The sequence below is a fragment of the Drosophila montana genome, unplaced genomic scaffold, assembly GCF_035044405.1.
Source record: "Drosophila montana isolate Dmon_TW-CO22-7 unplaced genomic scaffold, ASM3504440v1 contig_3733_1, whole genome shotgun sequence".
Lineage (NCBI taxonomy): Eukaryota > Metazoa > Arthropoda > Insecta > Diptera > Drosophilidae > Drosophila > Drosophila montana.
The window spans coordinates 4,231,451-4,251,537 of NW_026998620.1; the positions used below are offsets into that span (position 1 = coordinate 4,231,451).

General features: G+C 42.3%; 5 protein-coding genes and 1 long non-coding RNA gene across 9 annotated transcripts; 1 reads left to right on the plus strand and 5 right to left on the minus strand.

Annotated features, from left to right (window-relative positions):
• Positions 1-341: 341 nt before the first annotated feature.
• LOC135436985 (lipase 3-like) lies at positions 342-1,722 on the minus strand. The gene is made up of 3 exons (XM_064694781.1): positions 1,561-1,722; positions 786-1,505; positions 342-728 (listed from the first exon to the last, which is right to left on the minus strand). The coding sequence occupies exons 1-3, from the start codon at positions 1,720-1,722 to the stop codon at positions 342-344; spliced, it is 1,269 nt and encodes a 422-aa protein (XP_064550851.1).
• A 201-nt stretch (positions 1,723-1,923) lies between these two features.
• On the minus strand, positions 1,924-4,393 carry Mco3 (Multicopper oxidase 3). The gene is made up of 2 exons (XM_064694129.1): positions 2,225-4,393; positions 1,924-2,167 (listed from the first exon to the last, which is right to left on the minus strand). The coding sequence occupies exons 1-2, from the start codon at positions 3,962-3,964 to the stop codon at positions 1,925-1,927; spliced, it is 1,983 nt and encodes a 660-aa protein (XP_064550199.1). The 5' UTR covers positions 3,965-4,393; the 3' UTR covers position 1,924.
• A 1,336-nt stretch (positions 4,394-5,729) lies between these two features.
• Positions 5,730-6,665, minus strand: Sodq (Sodesque). Its single transcript, XM_064693708.1, has 3 exons — positions 6,414-6,665; positions 6,142-6,360; positions 5,730-6,086 (listed from the first exon to the last, which is right to left on the minus strand). Exons 1-3 carry the CDS (start codon positions 6,660-6,662, stop codon positions 5,766-5,768), a joined length of 789 nt encoding a protein of 262 aa, XP_064549778.1. The 5' UTR covers positions 6,663-6,665; the 3' UTR covers positions 5,730-5,765.
• A 1,071-nt stretch (positions 6,666-7,736) lies between these two features.
• LOC135436192 (protein FAM98A) lies at positions 7,737-9,326 on the minus strand. Its single transcript, XM_064693703.1, has one exon. It carries the CDS (start codon positions 9,251-9,253, stop codon positions 7,931-7,933), a length of 1,323 nt encoding a protein of 440 aa, XP_064549773.1. The 5' UTR covers positions 9,254-9,326; the 3' UTR covers positions 7,737-7,930.
• Positions 9,327-10,166: 840 nt separating this feature from the next.
• Positions 10,167-13,399, plus strand: stck (LIM zinc finger domain containing stck). Of its 4 annotated transcripts, XM_064693705.1 has the most exons (7): positions 10,191-10,291; positions 10,584-10,672; positions 11,538-11,657; positions 11,925-12,230; positions 12,287-12,428; positions 12,493-12,751; positions 12,816-13,399. In XM_064693705.1, the coding sequence occupies exons 2-7, from the start codon at positions 10,659-10,661 to the stop codon at positions 13,010-13,012; spliced, it is 1,038 nt and encodes a 345-aa protein (XP_064549775.1). In that variant the 5' UTR covers positions 10,191-10,291; positions 10,584-10,658; the 3' UTR covers positions 13,013-13,399. The 4 variants fall into 4 exon arrangements, with proteins under 4 accessions (XP_064549777.1, XP_064549775.1, XP_064549776.1 ...); XM_064693707.1 differs by lacking the exon at positions 10,584-10,672 and having other exon boundaries at positions 10,167-10,291; XM_064693706.1 differs by lacking the exon at positions 10,191-10,291 and having other exon boundaries at positions 10,553-10,672.
• Positions 10,669-11,460, minus strand: LOC135436196 (uncharacterized). Its single transcript, XR_010437493.1, has 2 exons — positions 11,340-11,460; positions 10,669-11,280 (listed from the first exon to the last, which is right to left on the minus strand). It is a non-coding gene; the product is annotated as an uncharacterized LOC135436196 (long non-coding RNA).
• Positions 13,400-20,087: the final 6,688 nt, after the last annotated feature.

Sequence of the window (20,087 nt, forward strand, 5' to 3'; positions counted from 1 at the left end):
AAGAGCTACTTCAGATTCGTCTTTACCGGTATAAAAAAAAAATAGGAAAGCGTGTTGTTATTATTATTGTATATTATTATTCCCAGCAAGTATTATATACTCAAAAAAATGACGTACGTCCCGCGCTTATCAGATTTAAAATGCTTCTCTTATCACTTACCTCAATGAATTGTGTGTACATAACTCAATTTTTATAGACCCACGAATAGTCCATAAAATAATAAATATTTATTTGCTTTTGAAAAACATGCACTTGATTCTATTCATTAAAAGGGAATTATAAAGTATCCAGCATTATGTACTTTAGTTAGCTCAGTAAATGTTTACATATCAATAAAAGTTTAGAGGGGCCCTTCAAATTGGTTCATGATATTAACAATTGGATCATTAATATATTTGCGCACCTCCCAGTTAGTCGCGAAATCGCCGTGATTCCGCATTGGATCCTCCATATGATGCATTTCCCTATTGGGCAATGTTTCAGCCAAACGCAGGACATCCTCAACGTCGGCCATATCATCGTTATCCGAATACCAAAGATGAGTTCGACACGTAATTAGATTGGTTGGGTAGTCCGGAGGCACTTCCGAATTATATTCCATCCAATTTCTCTTGCTACCAAAGTCATAGCGCCTAAAGTGTCCGGACTGTTGTTCCTGGAGGTAGTGCAAGAACTGATCCGTGGACACACCGGCGGGAGTTGTTAAGGCATTGATCGCAACAGCACTCTATGGAGAAAATATATGAAATATTGGATTCCAATTGGACTCTAGCTTGGGGCTCACCGAGTTGGAGCGTCCTTCGGTGCTGCTGTTATGGAAGACGCGGCAAAAGTCGCGAAACCTTGAATCCGGACCGCAAGTGTTATACGTAAAAGACAGTATGAAATCATTATAGGGTAAAAACTCCTGCGACTCAAACAGCAGGGCGTAAGTATTGTGATGTCCCAGATAGGGTCCAACCGCACGTGCCATCAGGCTGTCCATGTTGTTCATGAAGGCAACCGGAGCCAGCATATAGGCTGTCTTGATTTTCTCATTGTACTCGGGACGTGTGGACATAAGTGCTAGGAAAACAGTCGTTCCTTGCGAGTGGCCCACATAGTGAATGGATTCTTGTGCCTGTCCGTTTGTTTTCAGGGCATAGTCGATCATGGCCGCAATATCAAAGTGGCCAATTTCATGCCAGCTGAAGCGCCAGAAATGTGGATGCTGCGTGGACATCGACGAGTGGTTCCGTGAGTACGTATTGCCGCGTGCATTGCCCAGCCAGACATCGTAGCCGGCATCGGCCAGTTGAAAGGCCAGGGCATTATCGGGACCCATGGCGATCCAATTGTCGGAGCTACCCGATATGCCATGCTGCATGAGCACAATGGGACGATACTTATCCTGATTTTGCAGCTTGTGCGAATGGGGGATGCGAAATAATCCAATCACGTAACCGTCTTTGGTGGGCACATAATGCAGTTCTCCCGGATATCCGTGCGCTCTAATGCGATCATCCTAAATATTATTGTTATCCTCAAATATGGCTTTTGGCTTCTCCATCGCAGCTTACCGTTTTCAGTCTGGGGTTCAATTTTAAATGTCCCTCCGGATCGTTAAAGAGTTGGTAGAAATCCGAGCCCTCAAAGACACTTGGGTGTAGACCCGGAGGAGCACTTTGAGCAACTGTCCAAATGCATAGAGACGACAAAATAACGATGAGGTTTCTGGCCATGTTGCGGTTGGAACTGTTCGCTCTAAATATATAGAACAGGCCTTTTAAAGACCTCTGCCGGGCACTTAAGCCTAATCTGCCGATAAGCGACTACCTCTGGACCCGCCCGATCCAATAGCATTTGCCAAAATTTAAGTGGAGCACAAACTCTAATTACGGTATAATTATATTCCCATTTATTGCTTAGATCTATTTATGTGATTCAACAGCGCACGCGAGCCGGAATGCTTTTTATTTGATAGTTCTCGCCGATCTTGAGCACGGCCGCCATGCCCTGCACTGCATGTGATTCGATGTGACAGTGATAGCTCCAGAAACCCGGATTGTCCGAGATGAAGCGCAAAATGACGTAACCCAGTCCGGGAACCTGCACGGTGTCCTTAGCCACGGCCGCATAGTCATCCGGCAGACGAGACAGACGTCCACGGCGGTCCAGCTCGCGTATCTGTGGAGGAAGCAATATTAGAGCGAAGCTCTCTAAAGGTAGACCTGGCTGACTCACATTTCTCAGGTCACTTAAGCTGCCCAGCACGCCCTGGCCGACCAGGCGGAAGGTGAAGCCATGCAGATGTATGGGATGAGTGGCATCCATATGGTTGGCCACAACCATTTCAATGGGACGATAGGCGGGCAGCCGTATGACATGCACGCATTCGCATACTTCCCGTCCACAATTGCGTCCCAGCGTGGCCAGCGAGCTGCGATTGCAAAAGTAGCCATCGTCCTGGTACAGATGCCGTCCCTGCAGCATTGAGATGCCCGGCGAATTGTAGCTAATCTCGTCGATCTGGAAGAGCTGTTCACCATTTGGTGCCTGCCGCATGCTCAAACTGGAATAATGTGTTAAGAACTTGGTATAACTTGACCAGGGAACCGGCTCCACGGAGCGCAGCGACACAGTGCCCACATCCTTGTCCTTATTCGACTTGCGTAATGTTGATATCGATGCATTAAGGGGCTTGAAACGGAAATCATTGATATAGGTGGGAGGTTCGTCCAGCTCCCTGCCCTGTTGACCATCGAATATGTCACCCTGGGGCAGCTCGCTGCGAGCCGCTCCCCGATAGCTGAGTACCGCGCCCTGATATAGTTTACGCTCCTCGCACTGCTCGTAGCCACGTACGCGTATCCAATAGTTTTTGGCAAACTGATTCGCCTCCAGCACAAAGTCAAAGCGTTCCGCTGAGGTCAGAAAGAAGCCATCAGCCAGCACGGGGACAATGTCGTTGCCATCGGTGCTGATGATCAGCAGCTTGTGCTGCTCAATGGAGAACTCCACGGGACAATTGAATACGCCGTTGAGCACGATGCGCATCCGATAGCGATAGCCGGGCGTAACACGCAGCCGTTCGTAGCGGTGCCTGGCATCCTGATCCGGCAGCTGGCTCAGATGATTGCGTCCCTTGCCATTGATCAGAATATTGCGCGCCTGCTGAATGTTGTAGTCGTAGAAAATGTCCTGCACCATGAGGGCGTGCTCCACCAGGTCGTAGTCGTAGAGACGCGCATGCGGATTCGCCTGATGCGGTTGTCGCACAATTAGATTCCCGGCCACACCGAAGCCGCGCTGCCAGCCGACGTGGCTGTGGTACCAGAGGGTGCCGCTGCGATCCGCCTGAAACTCATAACGATACACCTCGCCCGGCTCCACCGGATACTGGGTGACATGGGCAACGCCATCCATTTCGGGTGAGCGCGACATGTGTACGCCGTGCCAGTGCATCGTGCTGGGCTCATTCAGGTAGTTCAGCACGTCCACGACCACGGTATCGTTCTCGCACAGCTCTATGGCCGGGCCGGGCACCATGCGGTTGACGGCCATAACAGGCGAGGAGACGCCATCTCCGTAGATGCAATTCTCCGCGGCACAGGCACGCTCATCAAACTGGCAACGTTGGCACTCGGCGCCCAGGCGGCGATAGTTGTGCACCACCAGCTGGTAATAGCAGCTCTGCGACTGACCCTGCTGACAGACGCGACGGCAGGGATGCCGCTCGAAGCCGCTGAAACTGGACACATCCGCTGGATCGTAGTCGTCCTTTAGCTGCAGGCCCGCGCCCAGCTGGGTTGGCTTGTTGGTTCTGTTGTGGCGCGACCAAGGAAACGTGATCCAGTCAATTTTGGCACTCGGCTGCAGCTGAGCCTGTCCCAAGTCCAGAGAGCAGCAGCATAGCAAAGCCCCAAGAAGCGCACTGATTAGATGGCTTTTACTTTCACGCCCACACCTATTCCAAGCAATCATGTCAAGACTCAACCTTCAACTGTGCCCGAAGGCCTAGTGCAGCGCCCGAAGAAAGTTTGGAAATCCAAACTTGATGTCCGCAAATAGTTGGGCATGCGCAGCACGTGCCATTAATAAAAGCTGAGCTGCATTTTATTTGTGTTTAATTTGCTGGAGACTAAGAACGATTGTCTCAATTGTACTGGACTTTTAGATACTCTTTATTATTATTAACTAGCTGGTATTTCCCGGCCAATGTTTTTTGCTTCAAATTTTAACTTTAGCCGTAGGATGTGGAGCAGTTTGTCCTAAGTTATCTTTTAAATTGGTATGTTAAAACCAGTTTGAAGTCCATCGAATTTTTGGCCCATTTTAGTTCCGTAATGCGAAACTTTATCCCGAAATATATATATTTTGTGAGATGTATAAACACGTTTCGTTTGGATAGTAAACAAACCCGTTTTTTCGTCAAATTTCTATTTAATAGAGGTTTAAAAATAATTTAAAATCCGATCGGCCAAAATTTAAGACTTCGCCCAAAAAATGTTTAAATCACACACGAAGTGGCTTGGACTTTGCGAAAAGTTTGAAATATGTCTCAAAGGATGTTTCATAAAGATACTTGGAAATGAATTTAAATCCGTAACTTCAGCCACCAAATTTTTGATCCCTATTTCCACCAAGGAGGGTTGAATTTTTCGAAAAGGGGGAATCACGCCTCAAATAAATTTGAACAAAGTTCGAGGTCGATCGGTTGGTAAACGAAAAGTTGTAAACAAATGCTGAAATTTCCCGAAACCCCGCCTTAGCGTGGACCTTATAATATCTCTTACGGCTTGTCAGTTAGCACAAACAGTTTTATATATAAAGAAAAAAAGATCGGAATGTATCTTGGCCAATAGCTCAATTTAATCTAAGTTGAAATTGGATTTAAATTGGATGTTGCTACCCAGGGACCTGGTTTTCTTTACAAGAGGAATTCTTTAAAATTAATATCCTTATTACAAACGTTATTAAAAGTTATAATCATGCACAGGTCAATCATGAAGAATAGAATAGTCAATAAGAATTGACTCGGGCGCAAAAGCCGCGGAAGCCATAATCTTCAAGACATGCAGAATTGAATTTGAAAAAAAATACTTTGTTCTAAAAATTTAAATCGGTTTCCAATGATTTCAATAGTTTTCAATGAGCAGTGCACATAAAGTTTATTGGCTTGGTATTAGCCAAAATTGAAAAAACAATTTCAAAGGGAAACTAAATTAATTCAGGCGCATCTCTTAAAAATTGTTTTAGCATCACAAGAGAAAAAGTGGACAGTCTTTCACTCACTTAAAATATAATTGGCCCATTGTTTTCGGGTCTTTGGTTTAAAACAAATCCAATAGTTTCCGAGAAAACGAAATATATTTGTGCATAGAGCTGAAGAGCAGACATGTGAGGGGAGGCAAGAGTCTAGCGGCATGTCCAGTAATGTCTAGGAATATATTGCTGCCCAGCTGGTCATATCTAGCCCAAATAGCACTGTGGAGCAAGTCGGTCAAGCCTGATACACCTTAATCTAAGACCTAACTCCTACACCCAAGCTCAGAGCCGTTTGTGATGATTAAAGTGTCTGATAAGTGTTAACTTTCAGTTTTAATTTTATTTTTTTTATTTCGATAAGTTCACTTTCAGTGCCAATTCGTGCTTTTCCACAAAATTAGCTGAAATTGTTGTCGACAGTTAACTACCTATAAAAATTACTTTTAATTTAATTGTGAATTAATATGAAAATTGATGAATTATTATTTAATAGCTGCTCAAATGATTTTCCAAAAGTTTAGGCATCGCCTTGCGGCGCTGGCGGGCTGGTTGGCGCGGGGGATCCGCTCGAGGCTGTGTTGGATGTGCTCATCAGACTGATGACCCCACAGGCGATGGGTGGACCCACCGACATTTCCTCGTTCTGATAGGCCAAGGCATTGGGCACGGTCAGCGCGGAAGAGAAGACCTCCGCATTGAGCGCCGTGTTCAAATCGATTGGCTTACTGTGTATGACCACGGAGCGGCCGACGATGCCATTGAAGCCAAACAGCTGCAGGTAAATGCTCATGAATACGGCCGATATGCTGCCGTCTGGCTTGACATCCAGGTTGCCCAGCTGCCAAGAGGAAATGTGAATCTCCGAGCAGAACAGACAGACAGTTGCGACTTACGAAGTTGTTGGGAAACTGTCCGCCAGTTGACTTGCAGCCCTCGCTGACATCGCCGTATGCGTGTATGTGCAGCGCATGCTTTCCGGGCGGCAGTCCAGTCACATTGATGGTCACCCTGATGTCACTGTTGTAGGGCAGCTGCTGGAAGCTGATCATGCCGGCGGCAGACGCCGACTCGCCCTCGCCCATGAGCTTGGCGCCCGCCTGCCACTGCGGTACCTACAAAGAAGCATCTGTTAATTACTGTGTAAAAGAAAAAAGCGTATACCTACATAGGCGTAGCCCAGGTATGCCGGCTGCGGGTGCAACAGCGGGCTGAGCAGCGCGGCAGCGCCAATGCCACCAATAACCGGACCAATCCCACCCAGCGGCACGGTCATCCGTTCGTAGCGCTTCACCTTAGTGCCGGACACCACTTTGATATCATCGATGCGCGTCAGATTCGCGGGCGCGGTTACGGGTCTCAGGCGATCCAGCAAATTTTGTGCGCTGCCAGGCACAAAAATGCTATTTAATAGCATAAATGCCAGAATGGGCTTGGAGCGGAACATGGCGCTTAATTGCTTTAAACGGTTTATGAGGACTTGTAATGTGACTGGGGAAAAAGCTTCCGTTCTCTATGAATATTTTGACCTAACTGAACTGGACGCTCTGTGGGCCCGTCTATATCGTTTGTCGTTCGGTTGACTTCGACACGGATTTCATGCTGATTGAACACGTTAATTGCTGGATGGATGGATGATGACCAGATTGTGCTGGAGCTCAATGGCAATTGAGTGTCGCGTGTTTGATGCTTGGCTACCTGTCCATGGACGTAGCTCTACTACTTGTTCCCAAAGCCAAACTTAACATTATTTCTACCAAAGATGTCAAAAGACACCTTTTCCATTTTTAACTTGAAATTATTTTCTTAGTTGAATAATTTGTATTTTATTTTATTTTATTTTTTTCTTTATATATATAGTTTTATTTTAACAAGGGCCAATCGGAACTCAAGAGTGTCCTATAATGCGCTTAGAATCAAGTTAGGTATTAAGAATAAGTAGATAAATAAAAACTAAGTAAAAGTCGTAATGAATTACGGCCTTAGGTGACCTCCTGGACGCCTTCTGCGCCGTGAATTCCCCCGTGGGAGAAGGCAATTGTAGTAGCAATTTTTTCTAAATTTTCTTTTTGATAATTCATTAATTAATTGTTAAATTAATTTAGTAGTAGCATAATCCTCGACAAATAAAAATAAAAAGAGATTAATTTTGAAAATTTGTACCTCTCTTATTAGCTAAAGTGTCAAAAGACACCTTTTGGTTGAAATAGGCATAGACAAAACCTTGGTGGAAATAGTGTTAATAAATATTTTAGAAATATTTATTTTTATATTATATATTTTTATATATTTTAGAAATATTTATACCCCTTTTTTACCCAACATTTAGCAGTTATCGACGTCTCTGTGTGACGGACATACAATTTGGTAGGGCAAATCGAACAAAACGCAAAATTAGATCGGCATTAATAAAATTGAAAGTGAAAAAAAGCTAACCTCAAATGTTAAACGACATGCGAGATTTTTGTTCTAGATGACATAGTTTTTATTTTTAATTGCTCCCTATTAACAATCAACATTTGGATTCATTTATGTGTGTTTTTGCAAAATATGTTAAATTATGTGATGGACAAGTAGGGAGAATGGAAAAACTATGAAATGTTCTATCGTAAATAAATATCAATTTTGGTAGTTATTAATGACCGCACGCCGAAATTGACACTGCAATGCGGTCGTCTATTTAGCTTAACGGAAATCACTGCGTTGATAGTCCCCCTGCTGACGTTGATTGTAGCCGCCGCCGCGTCCGCCGCCGTGGTAGCCGCCGCCGCCACCTCCGCCGCGTGCCCCAGCTTGAGGATTCCAGCCAGAGCCCTGAACACGTCCGCTGTTGTTAGTCCATTGCTCTCGTTGCTGTTGCTGTTGGTACGGCTGTTGATTTTGCGGTTTTTGCCAGTTTTGAGGTCCGCCACCGCGTCCACCACCTTGTCCGCCACCGCGGCCACCACCTTGTCCGCCACCGCGTCCGCCACGGAAGTTGCCACCACCACCACCACGGCCTCCGCCACCACCTCCGGGTCCGCCGGCACGTTGCTGTTGCCAGGAAGGCATCTCTGGCGGCGGTGGCGCGTGCTCATTAGCGCGTCCACCGCGATCCGGCACATTGCCAATCACATGTTTTTCTATTTTCGAAGCCGTATTCTTGCGCACATTCGCTGAGCTCGTCTTCTCAATAATCGCCAAATCCGCACGCGCCGCCAGCAGCGCCACAATGTTGGTATCATCTCCGCCATACTGGAGCTTCTCAATCTCCTTGAGCTTACGCTGAAAACGATCTCCAATCTCGCCCTGACGCGTCCTCATGCTCTCGGACCATTGAAAACTTTGAACTGTCGCTTCCAATCGCGTTAGCATCATTTGTCGCCGCAGATTGTACTCCGCATCCAGATCTCTGTGCATGCTCTCTAAGACACGCCACTGAGCATCAGTCAAGGGTTTATTTGTACGCATCAATGGCTCACTGATCACCGCCGGGCTCGTCTGCTTCAGTCGCTGTTCCAGTTTAGGCGTCAGCCGCTCGAACAATTGCTTTGCATTGATGTTTTTTGGCAGCTCGCCCAGCTGCAGGTCTGCCGTCAGCTGTGTCACCGTCTCCTGTAGGTGCGACTCAGTTTTGGATTTTTTACTGGGCGGCTCGACGGGCTGCAGCTTCAGCGACATCTTCGTGGCCATGAGCTCCGAGGTGAGGTAATCTAGTAGATGCAGCAGTGATGTGCGCGTTTGGAAACGTTCCGACATGGGCACCGCTACAAACTGGCGGTACGGGCAACCCAGCTCAGTCAATAGCAGCGATAGCTCGAATGCAAATTCGCTGTGATCCTTGCTGCTAGAAGCTACATGCTCGTCGGTCTTCCGCAGCACATGCAATTGATTGGCTAGCCAATAAATCAGTTCACGCAAGTCCCCGCTGCCAATGCCGCTGTCTAGGGCTTGGCACAGAGTCTCCTGCTCTACTTTTCTGTACCCAAGTGCATCCAAGGAATCTATAATATCTAATTCGAGATCCATTGCCGGCTGTTTTCTTGCTTTATTTTCCGGTTGTTTTCGTTTTTTCTCCGGCTGCCAATTTAAGATTTTTGGTCACACTAATTCATATGTCATATTTAACATGTATGTTAAACAGCGACAAGACATTACATTTTCTCAACTGTTATTAACACCGGTTTTATTTAAAAGAAACCCGGCAAATTTTTTTTATTTATTTATTTAAATTGTAGTTGCTTAGCGTAAGTCCCGTAGATAAAGACGGTTCCAATAGGCTACGCTTTTTTTGGACCTATCTAGTTTTGCATCAAATTGCCCAATAAATTAAATAACTTACAAATAAGACTTACCATGCTAACAGTACCAAAATGAGTATAGTATTGATACGAAGAATATATTTCGAGAGGCCATTTAACAACGTTATTTAAACTCAAAACTGTTCAGCTTATTATGAATTAATGAATAAACATATAATAAAAAGGAAATAATATGATAAAATACTTTCATTACATTGTGTAACACAAGTCCGTATATATAACAAAACATATGAAGACATGTCTCCATGACTATATTGAAAACAAACGGAAATTTAAATCGATACATATAATTTACATACAATTTTGTAGGTTGGTTAGGAACATTTAACCCCTTGGCTTACCCATATTAAAAATGTACATTCACAAACAAATGAATGCATACAGTAAAAAATATAATTTTTATAATTCTGCATTTCAATTGCATATTTGGGTTTCTACTTAAAAACATAATTAAATGCATTGATAAATGTGTTATTCTGGTTCTAGAACCAAGTTTTTGCCGCTAAGTGACCGATGCTTTTTTAACATTGTTAATTTGACGCACGTCGTGCTTTAGGGGCCATAGATGACACAAAGGTAACAGAAACGAACTAGTTGAACTAGTTGGTTTTGTTCGTTCGTTCAGCCAGTCGCTCAATTGAACATATTCCGAAAATTTCGATACAACTCTACCAACTACTTATACTTGAGTGAGAATATTAATTAAAAAGCTAATATTGCTTTGAACATTTTGTGCCATTAATAGGTAAAAAGATTTGTTAAATTGATACATAAATTGAAAATGTGCACGAATCAAATGTACAATGTAAAAGATTAAAAATTGAGACGTACGCCCAATTTGGCAAGACCTGTGTTGTTGTTGTTGGCTTCAAACACAAATACAAGTGTTGGCCACTTTAGCTAACAGCACAAGCTAAATTGAGAGAAAATCTCATCAAAATATAGTCAAGTAACCGGATTCAGCCTGAAAATGGCTGAATTATCAACACTGATCAACAGAAGAGACACTTTTCTGATATTTTGTTTGCCGTTTTCAGTGAGCTAAAAACGTTGAACGCGTACGTAGACATTGATTGAGGCGAGCTGCAACAAGTGAAAGCCAATTACCAGAAATGCCGCCCGTTCAGTAAGCGAATCAGAAGAACATTTCATTGAATTGAATATTAACGACATTACATCATCATAACGCCCATGTGGGGTCCAGTGCAAAAATTGTGACCCAAATATTCGCTCGCATCATTCATTTATTTGGTCAAGGTGCTGCAAAATGAAATTGTTAAAAAAACACATCGTAAAACGCACTTTAAATGTAATTATGCGTATCATTATATTTGTTGTATCTGTGATACATCTGCACGGTGTTTTTTGTCTGCACAAGCTGCATTTTCGTGGTATTAAAGCACCAGATGTTTACTCCATCGATGACGTCATGGCAACATTCAAATTTATTTATAGACGCCGCCGCCGCACATTTGAGTATCTGTGTGTTGTTTACCTATTGCAATATTTGTGCGTGTACGTGTGTGCGTGTGTGTGTGTGCGTATTGAGTCTGTTGCTGTGGCGCGCAATTCAAACCATGCAAATCCATTGATACTCGATTCCATTTACTGATCCTCCGCACATCTGCAACGTTTAACGACTGCACTTCAACTGTCTACACCCAAACTGCAAAAGCTACAAACCAAAGCTACTTTTTAGTACATTGCCAAACTCAGTTCACAAGGAATGCAGAGCTTTTTGTACATTCGTCAGAAATATGATTCAGCAACGTCAACAATGCTTGTTCGCTTACTTGATAAGCCAGCCACGCAAAGTGTTTGTCCCCCAAACGTCTCCGTTTCCAGTTGCCTTTCTCATACGCTGCCCTACAGTTGTGCGCTTAAGCCATCATCATGATGTACTCCAAAGCTGAAGTGTAACTGCTTGCTAATCGAGTTTGCCCTTTATTATATTTATGCTAATCTTCAATTGTTCTTTTGTGACCTTGCAGAGTCCAGGCCATCAACATGTCGCTGGGTGCAATGCATTGCACGAGATGCGCCGACGGTTTCGAGCCCACCGAAAAGATTGTCAACTCCAACGGCGAGCTTTGGCATACGCAGTGCTTTGTGTAAGTGCACGATACTATATACTCCCTGTAGAGTAAATTGTCAATATAAGCAATATATGACGAAACTTAAAGCGTGTAAAGCGCTATAGGTAAGAAAGAAAATCAGGCCTAAAATAATTGATTAGCTAAAAGAGACACCCGCCCTAAACAACTGTGCGTCAGCAAAGCTTTTAAGTGTCTCCTGGGAGAAGTCACATATGCAATTAGTTAACTGTAATGTTATTAGAAGTCAATCTCTAATTCGTTTGCCTACTTTCCATTTTACAGCTGCGCTCAGTGCTTCCGACCGTTTCAGGATGGCATTTTTTACGAGTTCGAGGGACGCAAGTACTGTGAACGGGACTTCCATGTGCTATTTGCGCCCTGCTGCAACAAGTGCGGTGAGTTTGTTATCGGGCGTGTTATCAAGGCCATGTCCGCCAGCTGGCATCCACAATGCTTCCGCTGTCAGCTGTGCGCCAAAGAGTTGGCCGACAGTGGCTTCATACGCAACCAGAATCGTGCGCTATGCCATGAATGCAATGCCAAGGTGAAGGCCGAGATAACAGGTCGTTATGTGTGCCAAAAGTGTCAGTAAGTGGACGTGTTTTATAATATTTTTAACTGCATACTAATCCACAATTTAACAGCGGCTTGATTGACGAGGAGCCGTTGCGCTTCCGGGGCGAAGTCTATCATGGCTATCACTTCAATTGCTCGGCCTGCGGCACAGAATTGGATGCCACAGCGCGCGAGGTCAAGAGTCGCCCGGGCCTGGCCGCAAACGATATGGTGGGTACTAGCAATACTTGCAATTTGATCATTTTAAACATTATATATGTTTTCATTTCAACAGAACGAACTGTATTGTCTACGCTGTCACGACAAGATGGGCATTCCCATTTGCGGCGCCTGTCGTCGACCAATTGAGGAGCGTGTGGTTACAGCGCTGGGCAAGCACTGGCACGTCGAGCATTTCGTGTGCGCCAAGTGCGAGAAGCCCTTCCTGGGTCATCGTCACTACGAGAAGCGCGGTCTCGCATACTGCGAGACGCATTATCATCAGCTCTTTGGCAATCTGTGCTTTGTGTGCAACCAGGTCATTGGTGGAGATGGTATGTTAACTTCTGCACCATTCGTACATCCCCATAAATAACATCTTAATTGTTTTCCCTCTAGTTTTCACCGCTTTAAACAAGGCGTGGTGCGTGCATCATTTTGCCTGCTCCGTGTGCGATACGAAAATGACGCAGAAATCAAAATTCTACGAGTACGATGAGAAGCCGGTGTGCAAGAAATGCTATGAACGGTTTCCCAATGAGCTGCGACGTCGCTTGCGCACCGCACACGAGATGACCATGAAGAAGAATGTCTAGTGGATGAGCTGCAGCCTCGAACTGCCCAGCCTTCCATCACACAAATCTACACCAAAACGTGTTAAGTCAAAGTGCCTTCTGTCGTTCAGCACAAACGACCGCTTAGTTCTCTGTTTGTAGTTGTCCACTTCTAACATTCGATGTTAATTCTCGAAACTAAAAACTTGTGCCTTTCTTCACATTTCTGTAACATTGTAATTTTTGTTGTACTGTGTCATTTCTAAACAAAGGCGTGTACCGTTTTGATATCGCTTATCTTTTATTTGTAGCTGTTATCAACGGCAAGCATAACAAAACAAAATATTGTATTGACAGCTGTTATCTAATTGAATTTTATTTATATACATAAATGTTTTTATAATAAAAGAAAATTTAAAAGCATGCGAATTTAACGTTTTTGTTTTTCAATTACTTTATTTATATTTCTCATTTTTCAAAGTGAAGTTCGCTAAATTCATAGCAAAGACAAGAACCAGTCATGTTAACGCAAATGCGAGTCGCTAACGCAATATTCAGCTCCTGTTAAACTTGATAATATATCGAAATTGAATTTCGACTGTTATGCTAGCTGCTGTTAATGGAGTTTTTAAATTTATATTTTTAAATAACGAACAGATTAATTTATTAAAATTTATTGCATATTGCTGCATCATTAGGTAAAAAGTAAATTTCATTTTAAATCATTATCGGGGGATATAGTTGTTTAATATTAAAATAACAGTGCTTAGCTGTTCTGTGTTGAGAAATTTTAGAATACAAATAGTAAAAGAGATGCTGGTATAATTATATTTTCTTTGGTTTTGCCTTAATAGCCTTTGGTTATAGCTACCTATTTTCAATGACTAAAGCCATTATTTCTTGTAAATTTTTCTTCGTCTCTCTGACCTCGGCGCAGAGTTAATAATTTTATTGATAATTGGCTGCCTTAGACCTGGCAACTGGCAATGCGATGTCTTTATTCGTACTGGCTGCATGCAGTTGCAATTTATAGCGTGCATTACGGCAGACAGTTTAATTGGGCATCGACGTTTATTAATTTGTCCTGGGTCCCAGGCCAAGCTGGCTGCAATTTACCCAAATCCCTTGGACTCATTGCATTTCAACACGTTAGGCAATTTCACTTTTCCGACTGCCCCGATGAAGCCAAAAAAGCTACGCACATTAATTAGACCCCTTCATTAGACACATGCCCATCAAGGCAGGGCTGGACCAGGACCAGGTCCAGGATCCGATCCAGCAATGACGAGTGCGCCGGCGGCCATGTCCAGATCCGAAGCTCGTGCATTGTATTGCCAGTTTTATGTAATTAAGCCAGACGCGCTCACAATTTAAATTGCTGCCGTGCCTCCTCCCGATCTTCATACGCGTCTCTCTCTGTATCTGTATCACGAATTGGCAATTGGCCAGGCCGAGTTGGCGCAATTTGCACAGAGCCCGGCCAAAACCGAGCTCCTCCACATCAAGATCCAGATCCAGATCCAGCAGCATCGTCTTTTTTTGTTGCTGCTGCGTCTGCGATGCGACGTTCGCTCGTCAGCGTTTGAGCCAATAATTATGGTTATTAATCGGCCAGAGAATTGGCTGCTAATTTGCAGTTTAGTTACAAATTCTGGCCGCCAGCGTGCAATTACCCGCTTAAATTATAGCTTCAAAATAAACAAAACGCCGCAACGCCCGAGCGAGAGAGAGAGAGAGAGAGAGAGAGAGAACTGGCCAAAAGTTGGCGCGGACAAAAGGTCATGTGCCGTATGGCCGAGACGCACATTGCATTTTATGTGTTTGCTTATCAAAAGCCATCAGAGTCTACGCTGCTCATCAGCTAATGATGCCGGGATTCATGCTGCTGCTGCTCCGGTTGCTCCGGCTGCTCCGACTGCTGCGGCTGCTGCAATCAGCGTTCAGCAGCTGGAGTCATAATTAGACGGCCCAGTGCCAGTCCTGGGCGTTACTCAATCATGGCCTGATGGCACAACCCCCAAGACGAATCTATCGCCTGCGCCAGGCTGCACGATCAGCGCAGCTACAACATAATTTCCAGACTTGATCCCTTGTCCAATTTAAAAGGCGCTCGCATTTCGCGGCCACGGCAACACTTTTGCTCAGCCAAATCAAATCGTGTGCTGTTTATTTAAATAACCATAATTTAGCAGCGCTTCTCCTCTCAGAGAGGGAGGGGGAGGGGTGGGGGGATTGCCCATTTATTAACCCCCACACACACACACACACTGCTGCAGCAGTTTTGATCGTGGCGAGCATTTCAGTTTTATGGCTGATCCGTTCCCAATGCCCGGCTCCATGAATTTTCATGCCTTGTGAGAACTATAAAAATTCAATTTAATATGCTCTCGACTTCGTTTCGGAGCCCGGCTTCGAGTAGGTTTTTTTTTTTAGCGGGAAAACGTTTTGTCTACGGGCAGTCCAGTTAATGAAAATTTAGTTCAATCAACGTGGATAAACGTGTTCGTATCCATTTGGACAATGTGGCAAAGTACTTTACCCTGGTTATGGGCTATGTCTATTTTGTTGTAGGTGTTGATTGGCTGATGAAAAAAGATCCAATGTTGTTTGTTGATATTGTCACTCCGATCATTTGGTGAAAATTAAGACAATGTGTTACTGTTACCTACAGCAGAAGGTTGAAGACCAGAAATATGTTAAAAGAAAATTTCATCATAACTTTTAAATATACACAGACGTATCAGATTTCCCTGGCAGTCACTTATTTAAGAAATAAATACCTAATAGTATTCAATAGAGGTAGAAATCTAAAGTGGAATACGCGAGTAAAAGAGAGAACAGAACTTGAAAAATATAACTATTTTATGAACACTTTAATATATATGCGAATCAATGTAAGCCTTAATTGATCTCATGAAAATCACATAGAAGGGCAATGTAATTTCTTGTGGTTGCTTAAGGGCATGAGAATCTCATAGAAAGGCGCGCGTCATTTAAGAAAGTAAGTAGCAGATTAAGAATGGCAAATCATGTCTAAAAATAAGAAGATTTGAATGAAATGCGTCAATTTTTGAATTAAATAAAGTACACTTGAGCTGGATATCGTATATGAGAACGAAAATGTACAAATTTGAGAGCTCTATCTATATTAACCTCCCATAAATGGGCTATTTCTGGTTGTTTATGTTTATGCCAATAATATATGTTAATTTATGGCACCAAATATTGCTCGCATTCTTATACTATTAATGCCTTTGCTTATAAATAGTTCAAGTGTTTGCTGCATAGCACAATAAATGCCATTATTAACGATTTATGATCGGGGTAACTGCAACAAAATTGGCCAAGCCGCGACTCCGGTCCGCTGATTCCCCGTGTCCGCTTGGGCACTCGGCACGTCAGGTTTGAAAAAAAATGAGCTTGTTAACGCTCCATGATGAGCCTAGTTAGTGTCCGCTGCCATGATCTAAACCATATAACCCGAAGCACTGAATCGATCGATAGTTGGACGGATGGTTGCCTGGATGCATGCTTGGTTGGATTGGATGGCTTGGATGCACACACTGCGCTCCAGCAGAGGCCGTCATTAGAGCTTTATGCAAAATTATGAACACGATAACACGTAATCATTAGCGATGCGCAAAATCGCTGCCCCAGACGGTGTGAGCAAACAGTTTGAGATGAAGCAGCGACAACAAAAGCAACAACTACCAGAGGTAAGAATATTCTAGTAGGAAATGCCCGACTAGGAGATACCCACAGATTCAAACGGATTTTTCTGTCTTTGACCCTATACTAAGTATGCGAAAGAAATTTAGATTAACCTCGGGGTCCGATCTGTATAAAATATTCAGGTCCTTAATATAGCATACTAAATTTATATATATTTTTTTATGCTGACGGCTTCTTTTATTTTGTACCCTAATGACAATTTTTGATTAATCTCGGTGCTTATTGTCCGATCTTTATAAAATAGTCAGGGCTTAAGTATAGCAATAGTAAAATGTTGTGCATACCAAAGTTCTAGGCTATGGTATATAATTCTTTTTCTATATTTCATCCCAGTACTATGTATGCGACAACGGCTATTCTTGATTAACCTCGGTGCTTATAGTCCGATCTTTATAAAATAGTCAGGCCATAATTATAGCATAGAACATTTTGTACATACCAAAGTGTATAATAAAAAATATGTACATAATTTTTTTTTTAATAATAATCTCAGTCTGTCAACAAGAATCTACATCCCAGTGAAAATAACTCTATTCTGATCGATTTTCATCGATTTCTTAGAAACAGCTTGAGTTATCGATAATTGGGATAGGAAGAGATACGCTTAAAATTTCTAATATAGTTAGTTTTTATAGTCTCTGAGATCCACGCCTAAAATTTCTAGTTTAGTTAGCTTTTATAGTCTCTGAGATCTACGCCTAAAATTTCCAGTCTAGTTCGTTTTTATAGTCTCAGAGATCGACGTGTTCATACGTTTGGCTCAATTTACTCGGCTGTTAATGCAGTTCTGCCTGTTACATACACTTACACATAAACAATATACCCTATTTACCAATTAGCAATGGGTATAAAAGCAACAACAACAGCAAAAACGACTTCAATTTGCAGTTTCATTATCAAACGAGGCAAAGAACATAATTTGACTAAGGCCAAAAACATTTGGCAACGTCTACGTCTACGGCTAAAAGAGTCCAATTTGCAGTTGTTGTTGTTGTTGTTGTTGTTGTTGTTGCTGCTGATGTTGCCAGGGCCCGGGCTAGTAGTAGTCAGTCTATCGATCACGTTTCAAACTGAAAGGCACGACCATGACGACGATGTGGCTCCGATTATGGCCACGCTTGTTGTTGTTGTTGTTGTTGTCGTAGACGCCATTGTTCGTTCTATCAGCCGTAGAGCGGGAGTTGGGTGTAGGGGGGGGGGGGGGAGTCGGGAAATGCTGACGGTTTAGAACTTTTTATGCAATTAATTGCAACAGTTTTGTGGTTGGAATGCGCTTGTCCGTCCGCCCGTCCGTCCGTCCGCCGCCCGCTGCTGCTGCCGTTCTAACCACTTGCCGTTAATTTAAAAATTGTGCTCACGTTCTGGCAATTTGCTGACCACCCACATGCAAATGCAAATGCAAATCAAAAACAAAAACAAAAACGAAAACAAAGAACAAAAGCCACCCCTCACCTGAATTCGATTCGTGGAAAATTAGACGCCAGTTACCTGTGTGCCCGGCAGCGTGTGTGCCAAGCCGCAACGGGCTGAGCATTGAGCATTTCATTTGCAAGTTGCCAGTTGCAAATTTGTATTGAGTCTGCGCCTGCTCTTTGTCTAATTTGACACTTGGGGCAGTTGCACAATTGAGTTGGCCAGGCCAGGACAGGTAGTGGAACACGAGGCGCCTCTTTATGCATGCCAAGCAGCCGGGCCGCAGTTGTGATCCGTTGGCTTTTCCGCAATTGGAAAATTGCATCTGGCAAAACGGGTGTTAATGCGAGTGGGTGGATTGATTTGATACACACATGGCTGTAATTTCATATTTCGATTGGAAATGCTTCTTTAACCAAATCTGATAGTTGTCCTACGAATATGCAGCAGTTGGGGTGGAACTTAGGTAATGGAGAGCAGGCCAGGGAATATTTTTAATTATTAATTAATTAATTAACATTTAGTACAGTAGACACTCCTTATAAGAAAATCTCGGTTAATAGAAATGCCAGTTCAGAATGATATTATAATCTGAAATTATAAATAACTATTTCTTATTTTCGAAAGTGTTTCTTGTATACCCTGAGCCTAAAAATGTTTAAAATAGGTATAATAATTTTCTGCAAATATTGGGAACATTTAGATAGAAACATCTCCGATCTCATAAAGTATATATTCCTGTTTGTGTATAGTTTTTGTCACATTTGTTTTACATTATTAATATATATTAGTTTTCAAATTTATGAGAGTCTAATTGGTTTTGCGTAAATAAATCAATAGCACATATTCCTTGTCAGATTAAAAAATGTTGTGGAATTCAACAGCAATTGACAGCTTAAATTATGGTCTTAATTATTATTTTATTGTTATAGTAATGTGTGGCGATCTGACATTAGATGAATTTAAACGTTTATGTTTTTTTAATTTTACAACATCAAGAAAAATATGTACAATTTATTTTAGCTCGACGGATCAGCATTAAATAATCTCTTTTTGGAATAATAAATAAACCAACGAAAGTTAGAATAAAATAATGTACTTTTGTTAATGGATGTGGAATAGTAAGCGATACCTATCTACATTAAACCAAAAATGTATATATATTAAATGTATAATTAAATTAAATGATATTCTTACTCATCATTCTGTAAAGCTTAAGAAAATATTAAGAAAGAACCAAATAAACTTAATAAACAATGCACATTTCGCTTAAAGTTCATCATTTGATTACCAAAGGAAATCCCTTTGTAAGTAAGGAAAGCTTTAATAATATAAATATGTAACTCTGGTTCCGATTGTATATAATATTCGATTGCTAGTGTATTATATTATAAATAGAAGGCGGCATTTCCTGCGTACCATCAACAGCCGAGTATATAGAGATATGCTCGATAATCTCGCTGTCTCCCATTCCGACAGTTTTTGTAAGCCCGTTGATCTCAATAACTATAAGAGCTAGAGGGTATAAATTTGCAGGTTTCGTTTATTTTAAATTGTCAATAAATTCTCTGATTTCCCAAAAAGCGATAAGAATGGATATTACTTATTTTGATCATGTCGAGTAATTAGGAGTTAGGAGTAATTTCGGAATTAGGAGTTTTTTTACTTTTGAGAAACTTTCTTTCATTCTCTCAAAAGTTGAGCAAATATCATATTTGTAACTTTGATTGTTCCTATATATATATAGAATAGTCCAAAATTAAAAATTTCATTTGAAAAAATGCAAAAACTTATATTTTAATAGAATGATTTTTAGATAATGAAATTAGATGAAATGGAGGATGAATATAATTTTAATTAAAGATCTGCGTATTCAAGCTACCCTCATCGATTATTAATCAACACACTTGTTTTGTCAATCAATCAATCTTTAGAGCTTGATGATCAAACAATTCTTCAATCACATTTGCAG